This window comes from Arthrobotrys flagrans (genome assembly GCF_004000055.1).
Source record: "Arthrobotrys flagrans strain CBS H-5679 chromosome Unknown unitig_3, whole genome shotgun sequence".
Taxonomy (NCBI): domain Eukaryota; kingdom Fungi; phylum Ascomycota; class Orbiliomycetes; order Orbiliales; family Orbiliaceae; genus Arthrobotrys; species Arthrobotrys flagrans.
The window spans coordinates 2,794,722-2,818,817 of NW_027137547.1; the positions used below are offsets into that span (position 1 = coordinate 2,794,722).

General features: G+C 47.3%; 4 protein-coding genes across 4 annotated transcripts; 3 read left to right on the forward strand and 1 right to left on the reverse strand.

Annotated features, from left to right (window-relative positions):
- Positions 1 to 269: 269 nt before the first annotated feature.
- Positions 270 to 1,871, forward strand: DFL_002188 (uncharacterized protein; the record flags this gene model as incomplete). Its single annotated transcript, XM_067630938.1, has 2 exons — positions 270 to 711; positions 799 to 1,871. The coding sequence occupies 2 exons, from the start codon at positions 270 to 272 to the stop codon at positions 1,869 to 1,871; spliced, it is 1,515 nt and encodes a 504-aa protein (XP_067493532.1).
- Positions 1,872 to 2,216: 345 nt separating this feature from the next.
- Positions 2,217 to 3,579, forward strand: DFL_002189 (uncharacterized protein; the record flags this gene model as incomplete). Its single annotated transcript, XM_067630939.1, has 2 exons — positions 2,217 to 2,655; positions 2,753 to 3,579. The coding sequence occupies 2 exons, from the start codon at positions 2,217 to 2,219 to the stop codon at positions 3,577 to 3,579; spliced, it is 1,266 nt and encodes a 421-aa protein (XP_067493533.1).
- Positions 3,580 to 7,471: 3,892 nt separating this feature from the next.
- On the forward strand, positions 7,472 to 11,214 carry DFL_002190 (uncharacterized protein; the record flags this gene model as incomplete). Its single annotated transcript, XM_067630941.1, has 2 exons — positions 7,472 to 10,946; positions 11,024 to 11,214. The coding sequence occupies 2 exons, from the start codon at positions 7,472 to 7,474 to the stop codon at positions 11,212 to 11,214; spliced, it is 3,666 nt and encodes a 1,221-aa protein (XP_067493534.1).
- A 522-nt stretch (positions 11,215 to 11,736) lies between these two features.
- DFL_002191 (uncharacterized protein) lies at positions 11,737 to 23,658 on the reverse strand (the record flags this gene model as incomplete). Its single annotated transcript, XM_067630942.1, has 11 exons — positions 11,737 to 12,006; positions 12,076 to 12,405; positions 12,464 to 12,767; positions 12,832 to 13,343; positions 13,415 to 21,699; positions 21,751 to 21,975; positions 22,039 to 22,241; positions 22,302 to 22,894; positions 22,964 to 23,266; positions 23,343 to 23,497; positions 23,601 to 23,658. 11 exons carry the CDS (start codon positions 23,656 to 23,658, stop codon positions 11,737 to 11,739), a joined length of 11,238 nt encoding a protein of 3,745 aa, XP_067493535.1.
- Positions 23,659 to 24,096: the final 438 nt, after the last annotated feature.

The window sequence follows — 24,096 nt, forward strand, 5'->3', positions numbered from 1 at the left end:
AATATGGTTAGTGAATCGTTGACCCCGCTTTTTTTTGTGTCATCCCTTAAAAGGGATCTATTTACGCGCTTTTGATATCTTTTGATCTCCATCGGCGTCGATATCAATACTTCAGCCCTATATAAGACCTATCATTCGCGACTTGCGTTGTGGCTAAGTCTACCTGCTACGCTTTCGAGTTCTCCTTTTAGTCTCGTAGCGTATAATCAAAAAAAAAAAAAAGAGAAATTAAACAGAAAAGGGTACAAATACAAAAAATAAAAATAAAAATGCCGAACCTCCAAACTCTCCCCATCGAGCTACATGAAAATATCTCATCCTATCTCCTCCCGCGGGACACTGGAGCCCTAGCACTATCTTGCAAACTCCTCTTCCACTCTCTAGGACCTAATAATCAATTACTATGGTACCGTCTTCTTTCCCGCGGGATATCCCAACTAGTAGCGCTCCAGTTGGATGGAGTCGAGACCCAATCGTCCTGGGTTTCGGATCTAGTATCATATTATGGAGAATTCGATGGTACCGGGCGTAAGAATTATTGGGTTGAAGCTTGTGGGGTGTTCTCAGGGCAACCTAGAGTTCGGGGGTGTAGACTTTGTTTAAACGTTTCATTGAGAGGAATGGATAGGGAGATTAGGTATCCAATTGCTGAAGGTCCGGTGTACGTGACGAAGAGGTATTGTAGAGACTGTTTCGGTGATTGGTTTGTTTGTAGGTCCTCAACATTTCTTTATATCCACAGAGTGTTTTAATGAGCATCTACCGGATGTTTTCTTACACATTGCCTCTTCCTGGTAGATATTCGAAGATTCAAGGACCGATATCCGGATATTAAGATACCAAACGCCTTAACCTTCCCCGGTCCACATTCTGGCGATAAAAACCGCGTTTTACCAATATACGCAGCGATCGAGCGTATACAACAAAGCTGCGGTGTACCCTACGAAATCGCTCTTAAACCCTCAAACCGGTTTATATCGAAGTGGGTACATTATGGAAGAGATAGAAAGGAAGCGATACAACTAGACTACACCGTTAAGCTTGCCGTTGAAGTTTTTAAAAGGGAGTATAAGCATATACAAATCGGTTTACCGCTTAAAGAAGTATACACGATGCTTACAGAGGATCTGGTGTCGGTGATTATTAGTCCCAATGCTTCTTGGAAGACTATATTAGGATTTGCATCGGCTGCCGGTGAAGGTATTGTGGAGGCTTGGAAGATACTGTTTTGTAGTGGTGATGGCGACGATGGCGGCGATGATGGGAGGATTGCGGAAGCGACTAATATTATTTTAGATCAGATATTCTCAAAGCTATTTTGCAAACCCGACGACTTCCGTCCGGAACTTATACCGTTTCCTCAGTGTCAGGTTTTGAAAAATTTGATGAATAATTTGATGGGTAATGATGGAGCGTTATCATGGCTAATCAAATTTTCGTCGCTACATTATCCAGAGGATGAGAATGCTGATGAGGACGAGAATAATGATTCGCAATATCCGCAGATTCGGTGTTATTGGTGTTTAAAACAAAATAATGGGATTGAAACGGGAGCGGAGGACGATTTGTTTGGGCAATATGATTCCACGTATCTGACCATCTGTGAGAAGTGGATTATGACACATGTGATGACTGTGCATAGGGATAGGTTATGGGTTAGGCCGAAAGGGAGGGCTTATGAGGAGTGGAAGCTAGGTACCGCTGGTCCATTAATTGGTCGGGTTCGGGTGGACGAAGACGCTCCATTATATATACAGGAATTGTTAGGGACGAAGGTTGATTTCGAGAAAGAGGAGATGGAGGAGATTCCCCCGGAGGAAGTAAAGTATTATGATGAATTTATTACAGAGTCGACATATTTCTTGCTTTAGTTTACCCGAGTATTTATAAATACCTACTAAGTAGGCATACATAGCACTTGGTCAGAGTTACTTATGTCGAATGACATATATATGGCCTGACCTCGAGGCTATTATAAGATATGACCACGTATGTATATAACTTTGGTATGGCCAAATTGATGGAAGTACTAGCTAGTATTGACTTATATATAGCCATTGGCATTGGGACTTTCTTTGTCTCGTATACCTAAGTAGTTAGGTAATTATATAACTACTGCATTTCAATTTTGATATCACGATACAGCCTTCTTGCAGTTTGCTACAAAACTTGTGTGGTTAAAACACTGCTATTTCTCCCATCTGCTAAAGTCTAGGATGTATAGGCGTATCTATGGCTATAACAACCCGACATCATTTGTTGCATTTTTTGCTCTGCCGGGAAGCCACACCACGGGCCTAGCACCCGAACTTATCTACACAATCCTCGAATACCTACCCCTCCATGACCTCTACCGTTTTCTCAATACATGTAAATACATTCATTCCCTTACCTACAAACATATCTGGACCTCATGGGATATTAGCGAGCAGATGAGTGGGGGGGAACCTGGTGTCATCTATGCGGGAAATTTATGGAAGTTAATACAACATTCTAAGGATTCTGAGAGTAAATTGAAGACCGGGTGGGAGTATTTGAGAACAATAGTTATGGAGGATTCTTGGACGTGCAATTACAGTGATTTGACGGAGTTGTTGGGGAGGGAGATTCAGGCCGAGAGGTTGAGGTTGAGGAAGGGGGTGTTCAATATTAGTTGTAAGTCCACTACCCACCCCTCTATGCAGCTGTATTCCTAAGAAAACACTTAAAATTTGCTGAAAGTAGTGGATTAACAATTTTACATCATGCAAAGATTCCAACCATACCAGTATCGGCGACTTCTTCCGTATCCTAAAATCATATTCGGAGCCTAAATCTTCAAAGGACTTCTCAATATCCTTAATAGCCGAGGACTCACTCATCTCGAGCCAGATGCTCGAACTGGTATCTTTTAAAACCCTGACGGTCCTCACGCTTTATACTTCATGCTATCGAAACTCGGGCTTACACCTCCACAGCAGCATCGTCGGACTCAAAAATCTTCTATCACAAGCTGTGAATCTAGAAAAGCTATCATTACCGATATCTCGTTTCCACGATCCAGAAGACTTTGCGCCTTGGTCGATTGAGAATCACAAACGTATTCTTGATCATCTAAAAGAAGCATTTGAAAAGCTAGAAAAGTTGAGGAAACTTCATTTTGGAGGGGTGTTTATCCACCCTGCTTTCTTTGTAGTTCCACCGGTTGGAACGAAGGTTTTGGAGTATAAGTGTTATACTACTCCAACATGGTGGGTGGAGTGTTCAAAATGTTCGTTTGAAGGGGTTGAAGAGTTGCTTCTGGACTGTGTGGATGCTGAAAAGTGGTGGCAGCGTTCGGATTATGAAATTGTCAGTGGCATAGGTTGGGCCGGGGATGGTACTTTCGAATTGGATGGTATAGCATTCACCGGGTTAAAAGAGTTCGAGGGCTTCCTGCCACCCTCAGGACCGACTAATTTTTTCAGATTGGTGGTGGAGAATAATGGAGGTTTGAGTGCGAGTAGTGCCGAGGAAGCGCTGAGGAATGACCATGAGGGAGGTCTAAGAAGAGCAATAGAAAACTTTCAGAAAACGAAAGTTGAGGGGCAAGAATCTTGACATCTATAGATCCAATGAAGAAGGAGATACTCAGAATGGTATCGACGTAATATATATACGGGTGTACTATACGAGACCAGTCAGGCCCATAGATAAGCATCGTCGGAGAGAAACGCTTATTCCTAGCTGTAGGCACATCATGTGAATCATTTAATGGAGATAGTAACACTTCCAATCGCAATCCTCAATTCTTCAGGCAAGCGTGTGAGTTTACTTTCCCTGATGCAGCATGCAGCTGCGGAATAGTAAATGAAATAACGCTGGATCTTAAAGAATTAAGAATCAATAAATGAACCGGATTTTTGTATATTCGGGATAGATTCCCAGACAATGATACTTACAAATTTAAATACGAGCTTCGAAAGACCAATAGATGATTTTCAGACAATTTTGGCTTTCAATTGCAAAGTTACTCGTAACAACTAGCTCGCTGTGGTAACCCAAAGTAGATAATGGTAAATGAGAAGCATTTGTCCCCATTCGATTACGCCAAGAGTAATCCACCAAACTAGTTCCCAGCTGGGACCTACGGATATAACCGAAACACCCGAGCCGCAAACCCGTTACCGATAATTGAGTATCTAGAAAGTACTTCCCAGTCTACGCTAAGAGTATCTAATTCGAGGTGCATCATATCGCATCGCATCGAAGCAGCGCTTGTCAAGCTCGAGTATTCCTCCTAAAAAGGCAGGAACCATGACCATTTTCCTATTCGAGATCCTCGAATTAATCAATACCTACCTCGTCCCCCGTGACATCGCCGTCCTATCCCTCACCTGCAAACCCTTCAAAGGACGTCTCGGTTCTGGTCATTAATATCTCTGGTACCGTATCCTCCGCCGGTCACTAAAACTCACCGAGCATGACCATACCACCCCAAAAAAAACCTTGATCCCAGGGTGAATCTCCAAGATTTTGAGGAAGGGGTGAAATATTGGGCTGAATGTTCGGACTTATTTAATGGAAGGAAGTCGTATGCTTGTCGGTATTGTTTAGAGACCTATCCTTCGGAATCTCCGGATGGAGCTCGTTCTTTTGCTTTTAAGTCCAAGGGCGCTGTATTTTGGGGGGATACGGTACAGCAGTTCTGTTCGAGATGCTATCGTGATTGGTTTACCGGTAAGTGATTTCTATTCAGCCCATGCTCTTAATTCTAGTGGGGTGACTGAGCGCCGTAGATCCTACAGTGGAGCATCCCAGGTCGGCAACACGGTCAAGCCATTGAATAGTTGTCGTAAAGGACATCCCGTCCTCAGTCCAACCATCGTAGCTCATTTGCGGGACGGGACTTACCTTCGACTGGATGCTGTAGCTGTAGCAACTTCAACGACAGGATGTTGTTGCTCTGAGGAAGAGAGAGCACTTGTGCTCTCATCTGGCTTCTTTGGGACCTCCTCGGCCTCGGGCGGTGGGGGAGAAGTGGCAACCGTGCTGGGTCCATCCATTTCGGTGAACGATGATGATGAGATGCTATCAATAGTAAGGTGTCGAACCCTTTTGTGAGGAATATCCTCAGGGCTATTTACGGAATCCGGATCAGTCTGATTCCAACGAGTCTGATGCTAAAATTGTATCTAGAAGTGGTTTTACTGGAGCTGGTGAGAGCGGTTGTATCTCTCGTGGTTTTGAGAAGAGAGATGGGGGGAAGGTTGTAGAGGAAGATGGGGGGTTGATTTGGGTGAGCTATTAGATCGAGGGTTATCTTCCAGTCTTCTAGCAATCAGCAATTTTCGGACTGATTTCACCAGATGCGTCGGGCCTGTTTCCCTTGGACAATAAGGTATGGTATCGAAGTGGCCTAGAAATTCGGGGTATGATCCCATTCCTAGTTTATATTTCTTGTCCGACGGTCTATCCTACGCCATATACGGGGCTCTTTAAATCATGGGGCCTACCAGCCAGGTAGCTTCGAAGCTGTAAAGCTGTCTATGACGAAATGGCGCCGAGCTAGATAGTTGGATTAAAAGGCCGATATGTCACATGCTTACGAGATTATCCTTCCTTCGCGGAGTTTATCTTTGATATAGTCGAATATCGTCAATCACTATCATTAAGCAAAAGGATAGTTGTGTACAAATCGGTAGTGAATATATCTTGATCACACATCATCGGCGTTTAATTCAGAAATGAGTAGTTAAACGAGGCAATTGTAACGTCACAAATAGAAATCCAACTCAAAGGCTAAATTGTCGGGTTTCATCCGATCAGCTGGACGGCAATACTCCCTTGAATTGCGTTGCTCTGTTGGATTTAGCGCATTGGCACTCGAAAAAGGGTTTAAAAGCGAGCGTCAGTTTCTGACGTCGTTATCCGTATCAATTAGAGTCATCGCCGTCGCGGGTATATGCATATATATGAGCTGATATATTGATATCAACTCTCTGATATTGCCGTTTTGGCAGGAGGAACTCTGCCTCTTGAGTGCATTGTCAAGCTCTAGCTGCTCGTATTTTACCTGGTTGGATAACTTTCCTAGAGCTCCCATCGGCAGGTTGATGTAGATATGATTCGAGGAACGTACGAGCGTGACTCCGCGGCTTGTATGGATTCACGTTAAACCCACACACATTGCGTGACACGTCCGCAGAATATTACTGGCAGCCGGCCCTTCTTGCCCGCATACACGTATCAAAGAACATCGACACGACACACCAAATCACGTAGTTCCGTGAGCCGTCACGATAATAGAAGTGTTGTAAGCCAACGTGGAGTCGTATTTTGACTTTTTGCCACGTTAACGCTTTGAGTTCTTCAGCCAGCCTAACGCAATCTCCTTTTCTCTGCATCCCTGATGCATCCCTGCTGCCCCATGCTCGGAGACTACCCCAGAGCACAGACCGGCTTTTCCGACCCGACCCTAGTTGGTTTGTTGGATGATCGATCAAGAGATACAATCACAGGCTTGGTCTGAGATGTCTCGCAACTGCCATATCGGTCTCGATGTGTAAGCCATTGTACGACCTTCTCTTCTATAGATCCATCATCAGATTCAGTCGACTGACATTGTTCGCAAAGGAAACACTAAACTCTAAACAATCCATTACGTAGCATTATCATATTATATCCTTTGTTATCATATGGATAATATATACGCTGGGAGACGAAACTGTTTTGCATCCGGTGATTCTGGAGACATAATGAGATGCTAGGCCAGACAAGTACAAGATCTTCATGGCAAGGGCCTGGTCGCGGTTCGCACATTCGCAGGTGTGGGGACCTCTTAATCGAAAGGATTGTCAGGTACCAGTACCGAACAGGAATGGTCTCGCTCACAAATTGGCCCCGGAATCAAAAAGTCGTTCAAACGAAGGTCGCCCAGGGCGCAAGAAAAGGGGTGTTAAAATGATCTTTCGGCGCCTCCCTTGCACACGAATCCTCGACAAGACTCACAATGTCCTTCTTGTATCGGGGACCATGCAGCGTTAGAGTTCTAGCCCTATCGGATAATAAATTATACGGCGGCCTAGGCTGGCTTTTGGTGGGATTTTCAGCTCTGGCAGCCGCAATTGCAAAGGAGATTTGTATGTGTACTTTCCATATTGCTTCCCATATATTATGGATATCCCTCTCTTCCTCCTCCTCCATCCTATCCCTCCCCTTCTTCCTAATCACCCACCCCACCGATGCACCCCATCGATCTTTGAATGACTATCGAAAAGGTCATTCGTCCATTCTTTTGTGCCAACATATTCTTCTTTACATTCATTCGAAGGAATTGGTTTCTTAATCTTAGCAGGGAACTTTTATATTCCTGGCTGAGAGGGGCTGAACTTTTATAAGTTCTTTAATATTGGATACATTAATTCCTCATTCTTCTTCTATCTTATAAATTTATCGCACCGGTCCCATAATATACAAGCCCGCAAGCGAAAAAGTTATACTAAGAAAAAATATGCAGCAACTTAATATCCTTCTATCAACTTTCCTCGTCTTTTTATTGGCGATTGCTGGAGTCAACGGCTATGCTATTGAGCCCAATCACCGCCGTCAGTTCGTGAAACGTCATGATCATGAACATGTCGCCCCACGGCAAGCTGCTGCGTCTCCGTCCCCCACACCGCGCCAGGACGGAACGGTCGCCAACTGTTTGAAATGGCGTTACACCCAGAAAACCAACGGACCAACTGACACTTGTGACAACATCGTAACTCGCTTCGAATCTATCGGTCTAACTAAGGCGAACTTGATCAAGTGGAACCCTGCTTTGAAGAGTGATTGTTCGGGATTCCAGCTCGGGTACTACCTTTGTGTTCAGGCTGGGCCAGCCCCGACAGCTTCTGCGTCTCCGTCCCCCACACCGCGCCAGGATGGAACAGTCGCCAACTGTTTGAAATGGCGTTACACCCAGAAAACCAACGGACCAACTGACACTTGTGACAACATCGTAACCCGCTTCGAGTCTATCGGTCTAACTAAGGCGAACTTGATCAAGTGGAACCCTGCCTTGAAGAGCGATTGTTCAGGGTTCCAGCTCGGGTACTACCTTTGTGTTCAGGCTGGGCCAACCTCGACAACTGCTGCGTCTCCGTCCTCGACAGCTACTGCGTCTACGTCCCCCACACCGCGCCAGGATGGAACGGTCGCCAACTGTTTGAAATGGCGTTACACCCAGAAAACCAATGGACCCACTGACACTTGTGACAACATCGTAACTCGCTTCGAGTCTATCGGTCTGACTAAGGCGAACTTGATCAAGTGGAACCCTGCTTTGAAGAGCGATTGTTCAGGGTTCCAGCTCGGGTACTACCTTTGTGTTCAGGCTGGACCAACCTCGACAACTGCTGCGTCTCCGTCCTCGACAGCTACTGCGTCTACGTCCCCCACACCGCGCCAGGACGGAACGGTCGCCAACTGTTTGAAATGGCGTTACACCCAGAAAACCAACGGACCCACTGACACTTGTGACAACATCGTAACTCGTTTCGAGTCTATCGGTCTGACTAAGGCGAACTTGATCAAGTGGAACCCTGCTTTGAAGAGCGATTGTTCAGGATTCCAGCTCGGGTACTACCTTTGTGTTCAGGCTGGGCCAGCCCCGACAACTGCAACGACCACAGTCAAGTCGACCACTACTAGTTCAAAGACTACTTCAACTACCCGTGCTCTACCAGCAGCCACCCAAAGCGGTCAAACCAACAGATGTATCAACTGGCGCTACGTCCAGCCCACAGACACCTGCGAGAACATCGTTTCTCGCTACGCCAATACTGAAGACAAACTCACTCTTCCAAACCTCTTACAATGGAACCCAGCCTTAGGTGATGACTGCTCAGGCCTTACTCCCAAATACTGGGTCTGCGTCCGGGTCGAACCATACTGGATCGACTCCATAAAACACCAAGGAAATGCTCCATACGCTGAGAGCGGATACAAAGTCTACCGTAACGTCAAGGACTTCGGTGCCAAAGGTGACGGTGTCACAGATGATACAGCTGCTATCCAAAATGCTATCGCAAGCGGTAATAGATGCGGTTTGGGCTGTGATTCTTCTACCACAAAGCCCGCTTTGGTATATTTCCCCCCAGGAACATACATTGTCTCCCGCGCCATCATCACGTATTACCAAACCCACATGATCGGTGATCCATTCGATCTTCCAAGACTCAAGGCTGCCCCATGGTTTGAAGGCTACGCTATCATCGAGGGTAACCCCTACTCCGCCCCTGACAAGAACTGGCATGGTCCCACGAACAACTTTTACAAAGTTGTCCGTAACTTCATCATCGACACCACAGCTATGGCAGCAGATGCATATGGTACCGGTATCCACTGGCAGGTCGCCCAAGCCACAAGCTTGACCAACATCATCTTCTACTCCAACCCCTCAGCAGGAACTAGACACCAAGGTCTCTACATCGAGAACGGCTCCGGTGGGTACATGTCCAACCTCGTCTTCAACGGCGGTATGTTCGGAGCGTGGATCGGTAACCAACAATACACCCTCCGAAACTTCACGTTCAACAACTGTGACACCGGTATCTTCCTCGTCTGGGGTTGGGTATGGCACCTCAAGTCCATGACCTTCAACAATAACCGCGTGGGTATCGACATGACAGCCAAGAATAACGGCGTCCTCCAAGTCGGCTCCGTCGTCCTCTCCGACTCTACATTCAACAACGTTGAAATCGGTATCGCATCCGACAAAGTCGCCAGTGAAACTCCAAAGTCCGCAAATACCCTCGCCATCGACAACATCAGCATCAAAAACTGCCCTGTAATCGTAGGTGTCTCAGGATCTACTCCAAAACTCGCAGGAACAACCGGCACGATGACCGTAACTTCATGGGTCCAAGGCCGTAAGTACACCTCATCAGCTCAAACCGGTCAAGACTTCATGGGCTCAAACTCCGGCTTCCGCCCCGCCGGTCTCCTCGACTCCAACGGCAAAATCCTCGAACGCAGCAAACCAAACTACGAAACCTACGCTTTGTCCGACGTCCTCTCCGTCCGTAGCCTCGGCGCAAAGGGTGATGGCACAACAGACGACACCGCAACCCTCCAGGCGGCAATCAACAAAGCCGCCGCAGAATCCAAGATCCTGTATATTGACTACGGCGTCTACGTCGTCACGAACACCATCTACGTCCCACCAAACTCTCGAATCATGGGTGAAACATGGCCTGTAATCCTCGCCTCCGGCAGCGCATTCACAAACACAGCAAACCCAAGGGTGGTTGTCCAATTCGGTCGTGCCGGAGAAACTGGTTTCATCGAGGGTACGAACTTCGTCGTCGCCACTCGAGGCGCAATGAAGGGTGCAATCTTAATGCAATGGAACCTCGCATCAACAGGTGAAGTTTCGGGTCTTTACGACGTCCATGCCCGTGTCGGTGGCTTCACCGGCTCAAACCTCGACGCGAACACCTGTCTCAAAACTCCTAGTTCCACCGCCGTCAACCAAAATTGCGTGGGAGCATACATGCTCGTGCACATCTCCAAAACCGCCAGCCGTGTCATCTTCGAAAACACCTGGTGGTGGACCGCAGATCACGATCTAGACCTCCCCGCACATGATCAAATCACCGTCTTCGTCGGCCGCGGAGTCTTGATCGAATCCACCCAACCGATCTGGCTTTATGGCACTGCATCGGAACATAACGTTCTCTACCAATATCAACTTACAAACGCAGCGAACGTTTACATGGGCATGATCCAAACCGAGACCCCGTACTACCAATCCAATCCAGTTGCTCCACTCCCCTTCAGCGTCAATGCCACTTGGAACGATCCCGATTACAACAGCATCTGTACCAGCCTTGGAGGTGTAGCAACTTGCAAGAAGAGTTATGGTGTAAGAACTCAGAACTCGAACAATGTCCTCATCTACGGTGCCGGTTTGTACAGTTTCTTCGAGAACTATGCACAAAGTAAGTCTAACCTTCCAACACTTCCATTCTAACCTTAAAAAAGTTGCGTTGCTAACGTTGTATTTCCCCCTTCCTAGCCTGCTTGAGCGATGAGTCTTGCCAGAAGTACATGGTCTCCTTCGAGAACACGAATAACGTCAGACTCTATGCCCTAACGACCAAGGGAACCGAGACTTTGTTGACAGTCAATAACAATTGGAGCGTACCATGGACACCTAATGCTAACATTTTCGGAGCAACAATTGGGTTGTACCAAAATCCGGCTTGAAAAGATGGTCTAATATCATGAACAGAGAGTCAACAAGATGAAGATATTGAAAAGAGGAGGGTAATGTTTAAACATATTTTATTTTTTACATATTTTATTCATATGTTAGCTATGAAGGCGATCTCTTTTGTATAACTATTATTTTTTCAAAATCATCGATACACAAACCCTTTATCCCATCTTGGAATATAATGATAAATGAGTGCGCGTTAAGAGTCAGGACGTCTTGAGAAGTAACTATGCATTACGTTTCTAACTACCCTATCGACCATCATTGATTAAGCGATCCTGTCTAATAATAATAGAAGAGAAGAAACAACTTTTGTGTGCACGCGGGTAAAAAAGATAAAACCACTGCATCTGCACCGAGCAACCATTTGCTAAAGCATTTAAACACCACCGAAAACGCCTGTAAAAAAAAAGAAAAAGAAGAGCAGCGAAGAACAAAACCAAAAGCGAAGAATAAAAGCACCTCCTCTATAAAAAAAACACAACATTCACATCTATCCCTTCCTTCCTTCCTTACAAATAAGGCATCCACAAGTGATCAGTCTGCGCCAAATTGGCCGGATTCACAGCTTTGCTAATCAAGTCAATAACAGTCTGGTTCGCCGGAATCATCGCCGTATTATTGGCGCAAAGCGCAGCAGTCCTTCGAGTGATGATAGTGCTGTTGATTTCCACCTTTTCACGAATCTTCTGATCACCAGACATACTGCGGTGTTGCTGCGTAAACCAGAAGATCATTTCGTCTCGGACGAAGAGGGAGAGATATTGTTCCAGTTCAAATTGCTGTAAACCGTAACTGTCAGCCAAAGTCCTCGTAGAGCTTTCATGACTAAAGGAGTCGTGATTTCTTACCTCAGGCTCAGTCAAACATCGCGCGATAGCCATGATAGCACACGAGTAAATACCCTCGACTGCAATAGGTCCCATAAGTGTGTGCAGGTTCGGGGTCAAACGGAAAGGCACAGGTTCGTTGTTGTGGAAATAGGCATTGCTGGCCGCCATCGCCGGAATCAACTCTGTACCCCAGATATTACCCGTCGCCTTCGCAATAAACATCTTATGTGGGAATCGATTGTTCATGTTCATAACATAGGTCATAAAGGTGAGAGCGGCGAATTGGTAAGAAAATTGGCGGCGGAAGATCCAGAAATCGTCGAAGGAAGTGTAGGATGCTTGCATGTACTGCGTAGTAAAGTTAGCCAACCTGTACGGTTAAAAGCGGAGAACACTAGAGCCTTACATCCTGAACGACAGTATTGGGTACCATATTCTCCTGAATAGCACTCAAAACCTCCATCTTGAGATTCTGAACCTCGGGACCGCTCATCTTCTTATTGACATTAGTCCTCAAACTCTTCATTGCATAAATAAGCGGCTCGTCCTTGCTGATGTTGGCCTTGCGGCAGTAATCCTCATAGATGCCTTGGAGGGAAATATAGGAAGCATCGTCTTGCACAATTCTGATATGCGGTGCAAGCGGCACCATGAGCGGAAGATGGAAGCCCAGGTTCCTCCTCCTGGCCTCCTTGCGCTTAGCAAGAATACTAAAAAGAATCAAATAGTTAGCACAATCTCCCCGGAACCCAAAGTAACCCAGGTATCACCAACCCATTAAAGATCCGGAACAATTGCGCAACCCTCTCTTCACGCCTACAATGCCGCTGAGCAGGATGCTGCACCGCAAACGCATGCACGCTACCATCGTGACCCCTCATCTTCAACCTGCGATGACAAATACCATATCCACGAACAACATCCACACGTGGCAAGAACCTCTCGATGCGTACAAAGTCCTTGTTGTGATCTCTATGCAAAAGATACTGCCCAGGAACTTCAACTTCTTCGAACTTCTGGAACCTAAAGTCGCTAAGATGCGGGGAGAATGACTCAAGGCTGGCATGAGCGGGTCTTCGATCAAGCTTCTCTTCAAACCTATCTCTCCACCTTCGAAGTTTCTGAATATAGCTTTGGAGATTCGGTTTCTCATGCACAAACTCGGCTTCAAAGGCGACACGGATATGAGCTGGGAGAATTGTCTCCGCAAACCGCGTGATATTGGCTTCGGTAGCAGGAGGCAGCTTAGTATCCTCCGGAGAAGCGAGAGGAATACGTCCAACAAACTAAAAAAATAAAAGAACATCCTATTAGTAACTGATTTCCTAAAACCCCAAAACCACAAAGGAAAACATACCTGTAACCCATCGTTCAACAAAGCTACAATCAAGCGGTACGCATCCTCATCAGGCGGACATTTGAAGTACTTGTGAATCTGATCGCCCATAGTCTCCATCGACAAAGCCAGCAGCGGGAATGCCGATTTCAGCACCGACATAATCTCATCTGCATGTTCCCACGGATTCTTCTTGGCAGGCGCGGGACTCTGTGGAGCCGACGAGTTTGCCGCAGCCCCATTAGTAGCAGCTGCTGCCACCGCCGCCGTTCCATTCGGTTGACTAGGAGTTTCAGGTCGAGCACCAGCCGAAGAATCAGGTCGTGGAGGACTAGCAGCACTTCCAGCAGCAGCAGCAGCAGCAGCAGCAGCTACACCATTAGGAGGAGATCCCTGGTTAGGTTTCGTTTTGGCCTGTTGCGCCGTCTGTTGCTTCTTGATCACGCTATAATCTTCTCTCGAAGTCCTAAGCAAGAAGTACAATGCTTGAGGAAAGTTCTTTGCAATCTTAAGCAAGATTCCCTTTGCGATCTTGGCCTCTTTATGCGATAGCGACGAGAGCAGTTGTGGAATATACGTAATCCAATACCACACTGGCATCTCGCCCTTGTAGGCTTCAAACGCGGCGGAGATGCTGCCATTCCCATCGTCAAGACTGAGCAACCAAAGAACTCTGCTGAGTAACTTCCGGGCCTTCCCGCTTTTATACAACCCGGCGGCCTCAAGATAACAACTAACCGCGTTTCCAGCTGGTTGTAAGTCCGCAGGATTCTCTTTAAACAGCATATCGCTATAGAAGCCCCACTCAGCCCATGCCTTCGGCAGCTTGAGATCATAAAACAGTGCAGTTCCAAAGGCTTCATTCGCATCATCTTTCTTCTGCAACTTAGCCTGGAACATACCCTTGAGCGTAAAGAACTCCGCCTTCTGTTGTCCAACAAAGTAATTGAGATTAGTATTGTTGATAACCTCGAGTCCATTGTTGAGTTCCGCTGGGTTTTGGTAATGACACTTCGCTTGTTCCCGGAGCTTGAGGAAGGCCTCTTGGATCTCGATGTTTGGTAGCGTATAAATCTTACTCAGCTGCGCGATACAGACATCGGCCAATTGATGTTTCCGAGCGACGTGTGCGAAACGGTTAATAATCCAGGCAGTCTCGTGATATCCGCGGTACGCATATGAGTTCGAGTTGTTATTCCCGCTACCCGAGGGCACCAACGGAATATATGTCTTATTGATAGATGAAAAGACATGTTGTCGCCAAGTAACCAAATCATGCCAGGCATTGATATCGTCCCAGACATTCGGCAACCGATCCCTCCAAGTCACAAGGTTTTGCTTGAGTTCCTGCGATTTAGTGTCCAGATTTGCCGCTGTCGTGTTCGCAAGACTAGCGTACATGACACTCGCATCATGCAGCTCGACAATCTGCTGGAACGTCTGAAGGAGTGGGATATGCGCTGCCGTAATTTTCTTCGGGAGGTTATGCCACTTCCTCAAACTCAACTGGATAGCCTCATCACAGATCCTCAAGAAATCACTGTTGCTCTCGTTTTTGCTGTAAACCTTTTGAAGAGCCATGAATGCAAGGAAGAAGTACCGTCGCGGCGTTGGGGAATCCATCAAACTCTTGATAGTCGTGTCGACCGCCTCGCTGCTCTGGCCACCCCAATCATCCAATAGCCTCCAAGCGCACTCGAGGAGGAGATCGTTGTAATTCTCATGTTTCGCAAAGTCGCTGAGGATTTCCCATTGCTGAAGTTTCTGGGCACATAGAATCCAATGATCTTCCCAAAGCATATACTCCGCTTGTGAAAACGGAAGAACGCCCGTGCGAGCCTTGATCTGAGCCTGTTCGTACGCATGCTGGGCTTTATCCCACATCCCATTCTGCTCGAAGGACAAGGCGACGTTGGTCTCAAGGTACTGACACCTCCGTCTCCACAAGCCGTAGAACATATCCTCCTCTTGGATTCCAGCATAAATTTCCGCTAGCGCGTCGAGGTTACTCTCCTTGATCGTTGGGTTTTCGTAAGGTGGTTTGTTCGCCGAATCCTCCAGAATATGTAGTGCCGAGTACCAGGCGTTGAATGACTTGCTGATATACTTAATAAGATGAGGAGGGAGCACGATTCTCGGGTTCGCCTTCTCAATGCCAGCCAATAAGCTCTGAATGACGTTCGGCCGCTTATCCATCTGTCGGTGGTGACACTCCTTCGAGAGCAGAGTAATCATACTTCTAGAAAGATCACTCCGGTCTTCTTGTCCAATCGCCGCCCAACAAAGTGGGAAGAGTGTAATCCAGATATTATGCGCGACGTCTGGGGAAAGGTGTTGTAGTTGCGCCATAGGCTCAAAGATATCGTTCGCCTTGACATCCCCCAGACTAGCCACGAACCGACGGTGTCTGACCATGAAGTCTTCATACTGATCATCCAACATGATGCTGGACATATCCCGCTTCTTGTCAACCGCAAAGAGAGAAGAAGCAGCAGGCAACTTAAAGTCCTCAGCATGCAACTCCAACCGCCTCTCCCGATCCACGCAACCGAGCAGCAAATGCGTAACCTGACTTAACCAATACGAATCCTGCAGCGTCTCCCAGTTCTGAGTCCCCAAAAGATAAGAAATCCGAGGATTGATCGTTCTCGATAAACTTTCCGTAAAGATCTTCAAGAACCGATTCCGCATCGTCACATCCTGCGCCCGACATCCAATCAAGAAAGCATGCTCGAGTCTAACCGTAAGCTCCGTCCGCGTAATCTCCGAGTGCTCATAAATACTAATAACGAGCTCAAGGAACTTGTTGCACAGCGTAGGATCCGGTCGACCTTCGAACGACATCATCTTGCTAAGAACTGCCGTCTTCTCCTTCAATGTCGGGAAACTTTCAGTCGATCGGAAGACCCAATTCTCAACCACCCCCAAGATCTTCAAACATAGATCGTTGTTATTTGACTTTTCAACCAACTGCGCCAGAACACTCAGGAAGGGTCGACGTTGATCCTGAAGCGAAGAAATTCTTGCCGACGCAATATCAATAACATTCGAAATCAGCTTGAGCGCAGTGTCCGGATCTAATGGAGGTGGTGGAGGCTGCGCATCAGCAGCAGGTGGTTGTTGAGCCGACGCATTACCAGCAATATGATCCCTAGCCAACCGCTGAAACGCCTTCATCAACGCTTGAATATGCGTGTCAACAGCTTCCGGTCGTTTCTTCGCGAGTATCCACAAGATATTAACACTGGGAATAACGCTAGTAATGATCGTCTCCTGTACGATCTGCGTCAGCAACTTCACAAACTGGCTTCCCGTCGACTCCGTCATCTCCTCATCCTCATCATCTTCTTGCTCCTGTGGTATAACTTCCAAAATCCTCAACACCACATCCTGTAGCGCCTCTTGAATCTCCACATTATCACACCGCAAACTCTTCTCCAGAATCTTCTGTAACGTCGTAATCCTCTCTTTACCTGCACGGTCGGACCCAAGCAGCCATTCGTTCGACTTCGCCTGAACAATGACCTTAAGAACCTGCAGCATATTCACAAAAACATGCGCATTATCATTCTTCAGCTCGGCCTGCATCAACTGAACCTCCGCCTGCTTCTGATACAGATCCACGTCAACATCACCCCAGTACTTCGGCTGCAACAAGTTCCCCAGCAACTTCAGTGACCTTTCACAAAGTTCATTCGAATTCCACTTCTCAGGGCATTGCGAAATAAACGATATAAGATGTTTAAGCACCGACTGACGGTACTGGGGTTGAAGCACCACATTAGCTTTCTGCTCCCCACCACTCGAGCTCGGCGGAGCGCTAGGTGACGACCTCCCCATCTCATCCGGCAACTTCCTCTTCTTCATCTGCGGAGAATCCATCATGGTCACCTCCACAGGGTTATCGATCGCCTGCTGTTCCCATTTCCATATCAACTCGACCAAGTCAATAGAGAGCGTCTTGTGTTCAACCGAAGGATTTTGAACATGGAACACAAGCTTTTGCAACGCCGATACCATGCCCATGAAGAAATGTTCTCGAGATTCGTAAAATAGGCTAGCATGGCGGACGATAAACTGGAAGATATTGATAAGTTGGGGTTGGTTGTGCGACTCCTCGATGAGAATCCTTCTCGGCCACTTCGCCCAGATCGGGAAACCCTTAGAATCCTGTCCCGGCGGAATCCTCTTCGGCAGTACGGGTGCAATAAGATCCAACGCCTGTCGTACCAAAGTTCGTCCCTCCGGTTGATGAGCCTTCAAAAGCGCCACGTATATCTGCGTCACAATCTTAGACGGTGTCTCAAAGTGCGCAATAAAGAACGCGATGAGAACGTAAGCTGCCTGTTTGTTAATGATATCCTCCAGCTTGATGAAGTTCCAGCCGAATTTGATCACATCCTTCCTAGCGTCTGCAATAATAGAGTGATGGTGCTTGATCAATAACGCCGACATTTGCAGAACCTCCATCCTCGAACGATCCAGACCGTTTTGCCCATCATCTAGATCTCCAAGGTTAGTCTTCCAGATTTTGTGATGTACAGCACCGACAAGCTGCGAATCTACCAATTTCGGCGCATCAGAATCGATACCGCGGCGTTGAATATCCATCAACAGGATCGGGTTGACGAGGTTCTTGAAAGCGTAGGTCTTGAGCGTCTGGTTCTGCGAGGTATCTTGGTACAGATCCAAACACTTGAAGATAACACTCTTCCAGTATTCAATAGACTTGCTGCGAATGATATGTTCGTAGATGAAATGGTCGAGCAGGTAATTCGGTTTCAGCCCTCCAGAGCTAGTCGCCATGATGACTTGGAACAAGAACGCCAGATCAGTGGGCTTCTGGACAAGGTACTTGGTAAACACCGCAATAAGAGTAGTAGAGGACTGGTCGACACTCAAGCACAGAGAAGGAGGCTTCAAGTCTCCGTTGACAGCTTTGGTATAAACATCCGATCCGACAACCAGAAGTTTAGCCAACAGATCCTTTTGATCGACCAGCCAGTCGGACTTATGTTCACACACTGCCCCGATAGCCTCGATGGCATTAAAGATAGCCGTAGTCTTGGCTTCTCCTTCCGCTTGAATGTCAAATGAAGCTTTAACCAGATCACCAACGTTCGCAATTAAATGATCACGAAGGGTGCCACTAGATTCATCCGCCAACAGCTGTGCGAACAAGCGTCCGTATTTCATCACCGACAGTTTCTGAAGCATATACTTCCACGTATCCTCCGCATACCGGTTCACAAACTTGAGCAGCGGGGGACGGAACGGTGAAATCTGTGTGCGTCGGAGGCTTTCCTCGAGTCCCAACACTGTCTGTACCATCTTATCCAAAAATTGACTTGCCGCCGGGGGCAACAAGTGGAAAATATTCAGGATCGAGGCAATGATCTTGATGTTGCTGTTCTGCTCGAGTAACTTAAAGCTCGTTTGGTGAATGCTATTAGGTTCAGCGAATTGATTGAGGTGGTCGAAAAGGCGTGAACCAATCTCGACTTTAAAATAATTTGTCAGCAGCTCGAGTAGTCTTGCCAGTCCTTCCAGTCCAGCAACAGATAACCTCTTATGATCAGATAAGTTCATAAGGATAGGGCGAAGACCGTTTTGAAGCAGCTCCTTGGGCAACTTGTGAGTATGAGTGAGAACACCCTTAAGCCCGTCGTTCGCGGCTTCAACCACCTCCGGAGATTTAGCATAAAGGCTCTTGAAGAATACGGCAATAATCCTCGCTTTCGTCTGCTGTTGTTGCGGAGTATTAAACTCTGGATAGCCAATCGCCATCGATAGCAGGCGAATACACCCAACCCTAAGATTCATCACAGCCTCCATAGTCCTATATTCGCTGGCCTTCTGAGTACCCAACGTCTCGTCGTCCGCATCAGCGAGCGCCAGAGCCTCGCCAAGCAATCGAATCATCTCATGGTCGATTTCCAAAAAGTTGTTCTGGAGCTTAAGACAAAAAGTAATGGCGTCGATGTATCCAATCTGGCTGGCGAACGGGAGAGCCCTGAGTGGTTTTCCGAAAATGGGACCTAGCAAACGATCTTTGACTGGCGCGATCATTTCGTGAATCTCAACCTTCAACAGTTTCGAGAGCGTTTCCAACGACTGCTGTGCCGACTGACGAACATGTTTATTGCAATTCGAAAGTTCGTAGACTATGTGAGCACAGAGATTAAAGAGTTTAGAACTGGGCTTGATATCCTCCGCCTTCGCAGTCTTGTTACACTCATGGAGCACAAGATCCAACGTAACCGCCGCATCTTCTCTTGTCGTCGCCGGAAGATCCTGTGGCATGTCCTTAATCACATAGAGTAGCGAACGAACCCAATCCAGCTGTCGCTCGACCAGGAACGCTTCACCAAGGGAAACACGCGTGATCAGAGCCTTGATACCAAGACACCCTCCAGCCTTCGAAAACCACTCTTCAGCATAGCAGTTATGACAGAACCGTTTCGACATGGCCGAGAATAATGGCAACTTTCCGATATGGTCTACACTACCAAATATCGTGGCGCCAGCCTCGGCAACGACACGGATTCCCTCCATCGCAGCTTCACGAACTTCAGGAACTTCAGATCCTAGACATTCCGAAAGTGCATCGGCAAGAACGTTAGTATCGAGAGTGAGTGGCCCTTCGCCACCTTCGACACTAAAAGGCTGTTTAGAATACCGATGCGAGGCAACTGCGTTTCCAACGTCGAGAACCGTAAGATGTCGGCAAGTGTCAGCGAACAACTCCATCGCATCATCTTTCATCTCTTCGACCGCTGCGGCGTATAAACAAGCTTTGATCAACGACCTCAGCTGCTCATCTTGCTCATGTTTCTTGTGAACAGGCTTATCCCGATCGCTCCCCAAATCCTGAGGACTCGGAATCTCAACCGTATCATTGGCAAGGTCGTTCGCATTCATTCGCACAATCTGCATGAAGTCGTCAGGGAGAGTATCCTGGCCGATAAATAACTTGAGAGAAGACGAAAGCAGCTTGAACGCCTGTTGTCGATGGAACATATTCGCCTTCGAATCCCTCAGGGCCCTGATCGCAAGGTCCGTGGAAACCATAAACGGATACGGCCGCTCGCCGGGCGCACCATGTAGCTTCATATTGACACTACACTCATCGTCCGAAAAGCCACGGTACTCCAGATTTGGTGGATGTGTGAGGAACTTCCTATTCCTTCCACCGAGCTTGCCGAGAATACGCATGGTGGTATGACTCTGTTGATGGCTGTAAGGCAAAGGTTTGAGATGATTCCAGAGTGCAACCATAAGATCATCGATGACGGGTGACATGATAGGGTCTAGGTAGTCTGCGGTTAGATTATCCACACACAGCTCGAGCGTTCGTAGACCTTGGGTGACAAGATCTAATCCCGCACTCAAGGCCACGACGAGAGGTTTCATGAGATAAGAAAGGTGCGGTAGAAGGTTGCTAAGCCGTGCTGGTACGGTAAGGCACAACTCGACATAAAGATCTCGCTCCTTCGTATCCCTAGCAGAATGTAACTTGGTATTGAGGACTTGTAAGAGGACTTCCAAGAGGGGTAGAATCTCCTTGTACAGAACTTCAAACCTTCCGCCACCGATAGATCTAAACAGAGATCGTAAGAGATAGAAATAGTTGACTGGTTCTTCAGCTGTCGTCGAAAGATTGATCGCTTGAGTGATGATTTTGCTGACATGCGGGAGCAAGACTGGCTCGTTATGCGCCGAGAAAAGCGTAACCGCCATAAAGGATAACTTGAACAGTCGCAATAATATCGATGCCTTCATCACGTCCTTCGTTCCGACTTCTTCAATCTTGCTCATGAGAAACTGTAGTAGCATCCCACAGAACGCAGGTGACGTCGCCTCGCTAGCCAAGAAGAATTGTGGAATATGAAGTAAAGGATAATGCTCGAACATCATCTCGTACAGTCTCGGAATCTCAGAATGGAAAATTTCGTGGAAAGTTGCAGGGTCGATGCAATGAAAAACCGTGGCGAATGTTTCCAAGAGGTCCTTTTCCTCTTTATTCGATGGCACAAGGATAGACTGCATGAATTCGAGGGGTGTGGAGAATGTCTGCTCGTTCGACTTGTCGGTTTCGGAATGATAGTATCTGAAAACGTAAGCTCCCTCTCGGAACAGCTTGGTAATGATCTTGACTTCCTCCGCATTGAAACCGTAGGCCACTTCTGACCAGTTGGAAGGATTATTAGCGGGGTCACCGATAGTCTGTGGCGGGTTGCACGCTCTAAGCGCTGATAGCATGGTTTTAAGGCCGTTCATGAGGTTCTTGAACAAGAATTTATTATCTAACAGTAAATTAGCACTATTTTCCCACCCGATCCCAGAATAAAACTCACCATCTACAGGTTTCTGTCCTCGGTCCCTATTGGAGAGCTTGATGGGAGTAACCTGGAAGATATCAATTTCATCATATTCCTCCAACTCTGGCTTATCAATATCCATAGCATCGTCATTGGTTTCCCGTTGCGGCTTGCTTTGCTTTACAGCATTTTCATACTGCCTATTCATTGCAGCGAACTTGTCGGCAATGGCATCCAGAATCATCAACAAGAAGTGGCGAGCTGTGGTTTATTGACCATTAGTACCGTCTTGCACTGTTCATAGCTAGCAAATGGCATTTATACCTTCTTGCTTGTCCGGTATTTGCTTCGCAATGCAATCCGCTAGGTTGAGCAGTAATTTCGCACTCATGGTCTGAAAACTAGTCCCAGGGAAGCTATCATGCAAATTCTTGGTATAGACAATCACCGTCCGCCGAATTTGAGAGCTGTTGAGGGACTCTCGGACATGATGGATCAAATCCGCCAGCATACTGTAGGCTAGCGGTCTACCGTTTCATATATCAGCTCGCAGCTCCACCGCTGACCTCCCAGACGAAACTACTCACCTCATCGTCTCGTAAACCGTCAACCCGTCCCCAATCAGTACCCTCTCGTCCAAGAGCTCATCGATTTTTGTCAAAAAGACCTTCCTAAAGTTAAAATTGATGATATGCCGCGTAGCAACCAGCAATTCCTTTCTAGCGCTCGATTTCTCTCTTGGGCAATCCTTCAACAATCGCACCACAATCTCCGGCAGCGTGGTCAAAAAGTCCGCCAATTCCTTCGAGTATCCCCGTAGCACATATGCCAAAAATGACATGGTTTTAACCTGCGCCGTGATAAAATCCCCAAAGGCAGCTTTGTTTCGAATTCCAGCACAGGGCCCACTCAACACCTGTCCTTCCTGGGCCGCAATTTTGTGAGCATCGGCTTGCGGTTGGGCTTGTAACATGATCATTTCGCGAATGAGCGGGACGAAAAGCTTGATGTTTTTCGGAACGAGCTGTTTATGAGCTTGGAAGAGAGAAACGACGATGATGGGACATTCGGCGAGGACTTTGAAGCTTTGCATGCCCTTTACGAGGTTCTTATTCGTAGGAGCGTCGTCACCACCCATCATCGGAGAGCCGGGTTTGGGGGACTGCATCGCATTTGCGGGCTAACCATCATTCCATATCCGTTAGTAATGCAAGTCCTGGCACCATGGTCAGCAAGGTAGTATACCCACCGTGGATGGCATGGGTGTGGCTCCAAACGCCGGTGTATCAAAGGTATCCTTCACCGCCTGCGGCATCTTTCCGAACATCTCTTGTATTAAATCCAAATACGGCTGCACCTGGTCGGCGAGGGTCTTTTGGTAATTCCGCTGGAAGTCCATTATGATCTTCATACAAAGAACCGCGTTTTCCTCATTCTCCACCCGAACAAGATTCATCATGACCTTCATCAGTTCGACGGCATGGGGTTCTACCGCTTCGGCGGGGTTGAAAGGGAGGCGGTGGATGATGTCCAGTATGCAATTCCGTAGTTTCTACATGTTGAAAAGAAGGGTTAGGTTAGTATCAAGTCGGTGGAAACGAGTGCACGCGATGTAGTAGGAAACATACATGTTCATTAGAAGTGCTCAAGAACGACGGCGGGCCCCTCAGCAGCTGATGGAACACGGGCATGAGCTTCGCCAGCGTATTGCTATAATCATGCTGATGTAAAACTTCCAACTGATCCCTCAATTCCGACGCAATCATGCACTTTTGGCGAGTATCTACTCAAATTTCAATAAAACATATTCAGTTACTTTCTTTTTCCCTTCCCATTCAAAAAGCGGGGCAGAAGAACTCCCGCCTCCCGAACAATCAGAGCCTTACCGATCTTATCATCTGCCAGCCTCGTCGAGAACAACTCGACAGACGGTGGAGCCGCCATTTTTGTGTGTGGATTGGTGTCCGTAGACGTTGAAGAGTTCGATCAGCCCGGTCCTCTTCGAATTGCTCCTCCTATCCCTTAACGCTACTCAAAAAAGCCAGATCCTATAACGACGTGTCGGACATCGAAATGCCCCTCTGGTAGTCGTAAAATCTCCAAAGGAGAGGGGTGCGCAAAAACGTAAAGCTAGCCCGGCAGGATTCAGGGCGAGTTCTGAAGCGACGGTAGGCCTGACCAATGTTAATGTCGAACAGCGACAGCAAAAAAAGCCAGATGTATTATCGTCAAGTTGCTCTTTGGCTTTCAGAATAGACCACAGGACGGTAATGCGATCGGGGTTATGTATTCCGAGAAATGAACGTGTGATGTGGTGGATACGGTACCGTCGACGGTCTATGTATGAGGTATGCAAGGTGCTTTTTTCGATGGACGAAACAC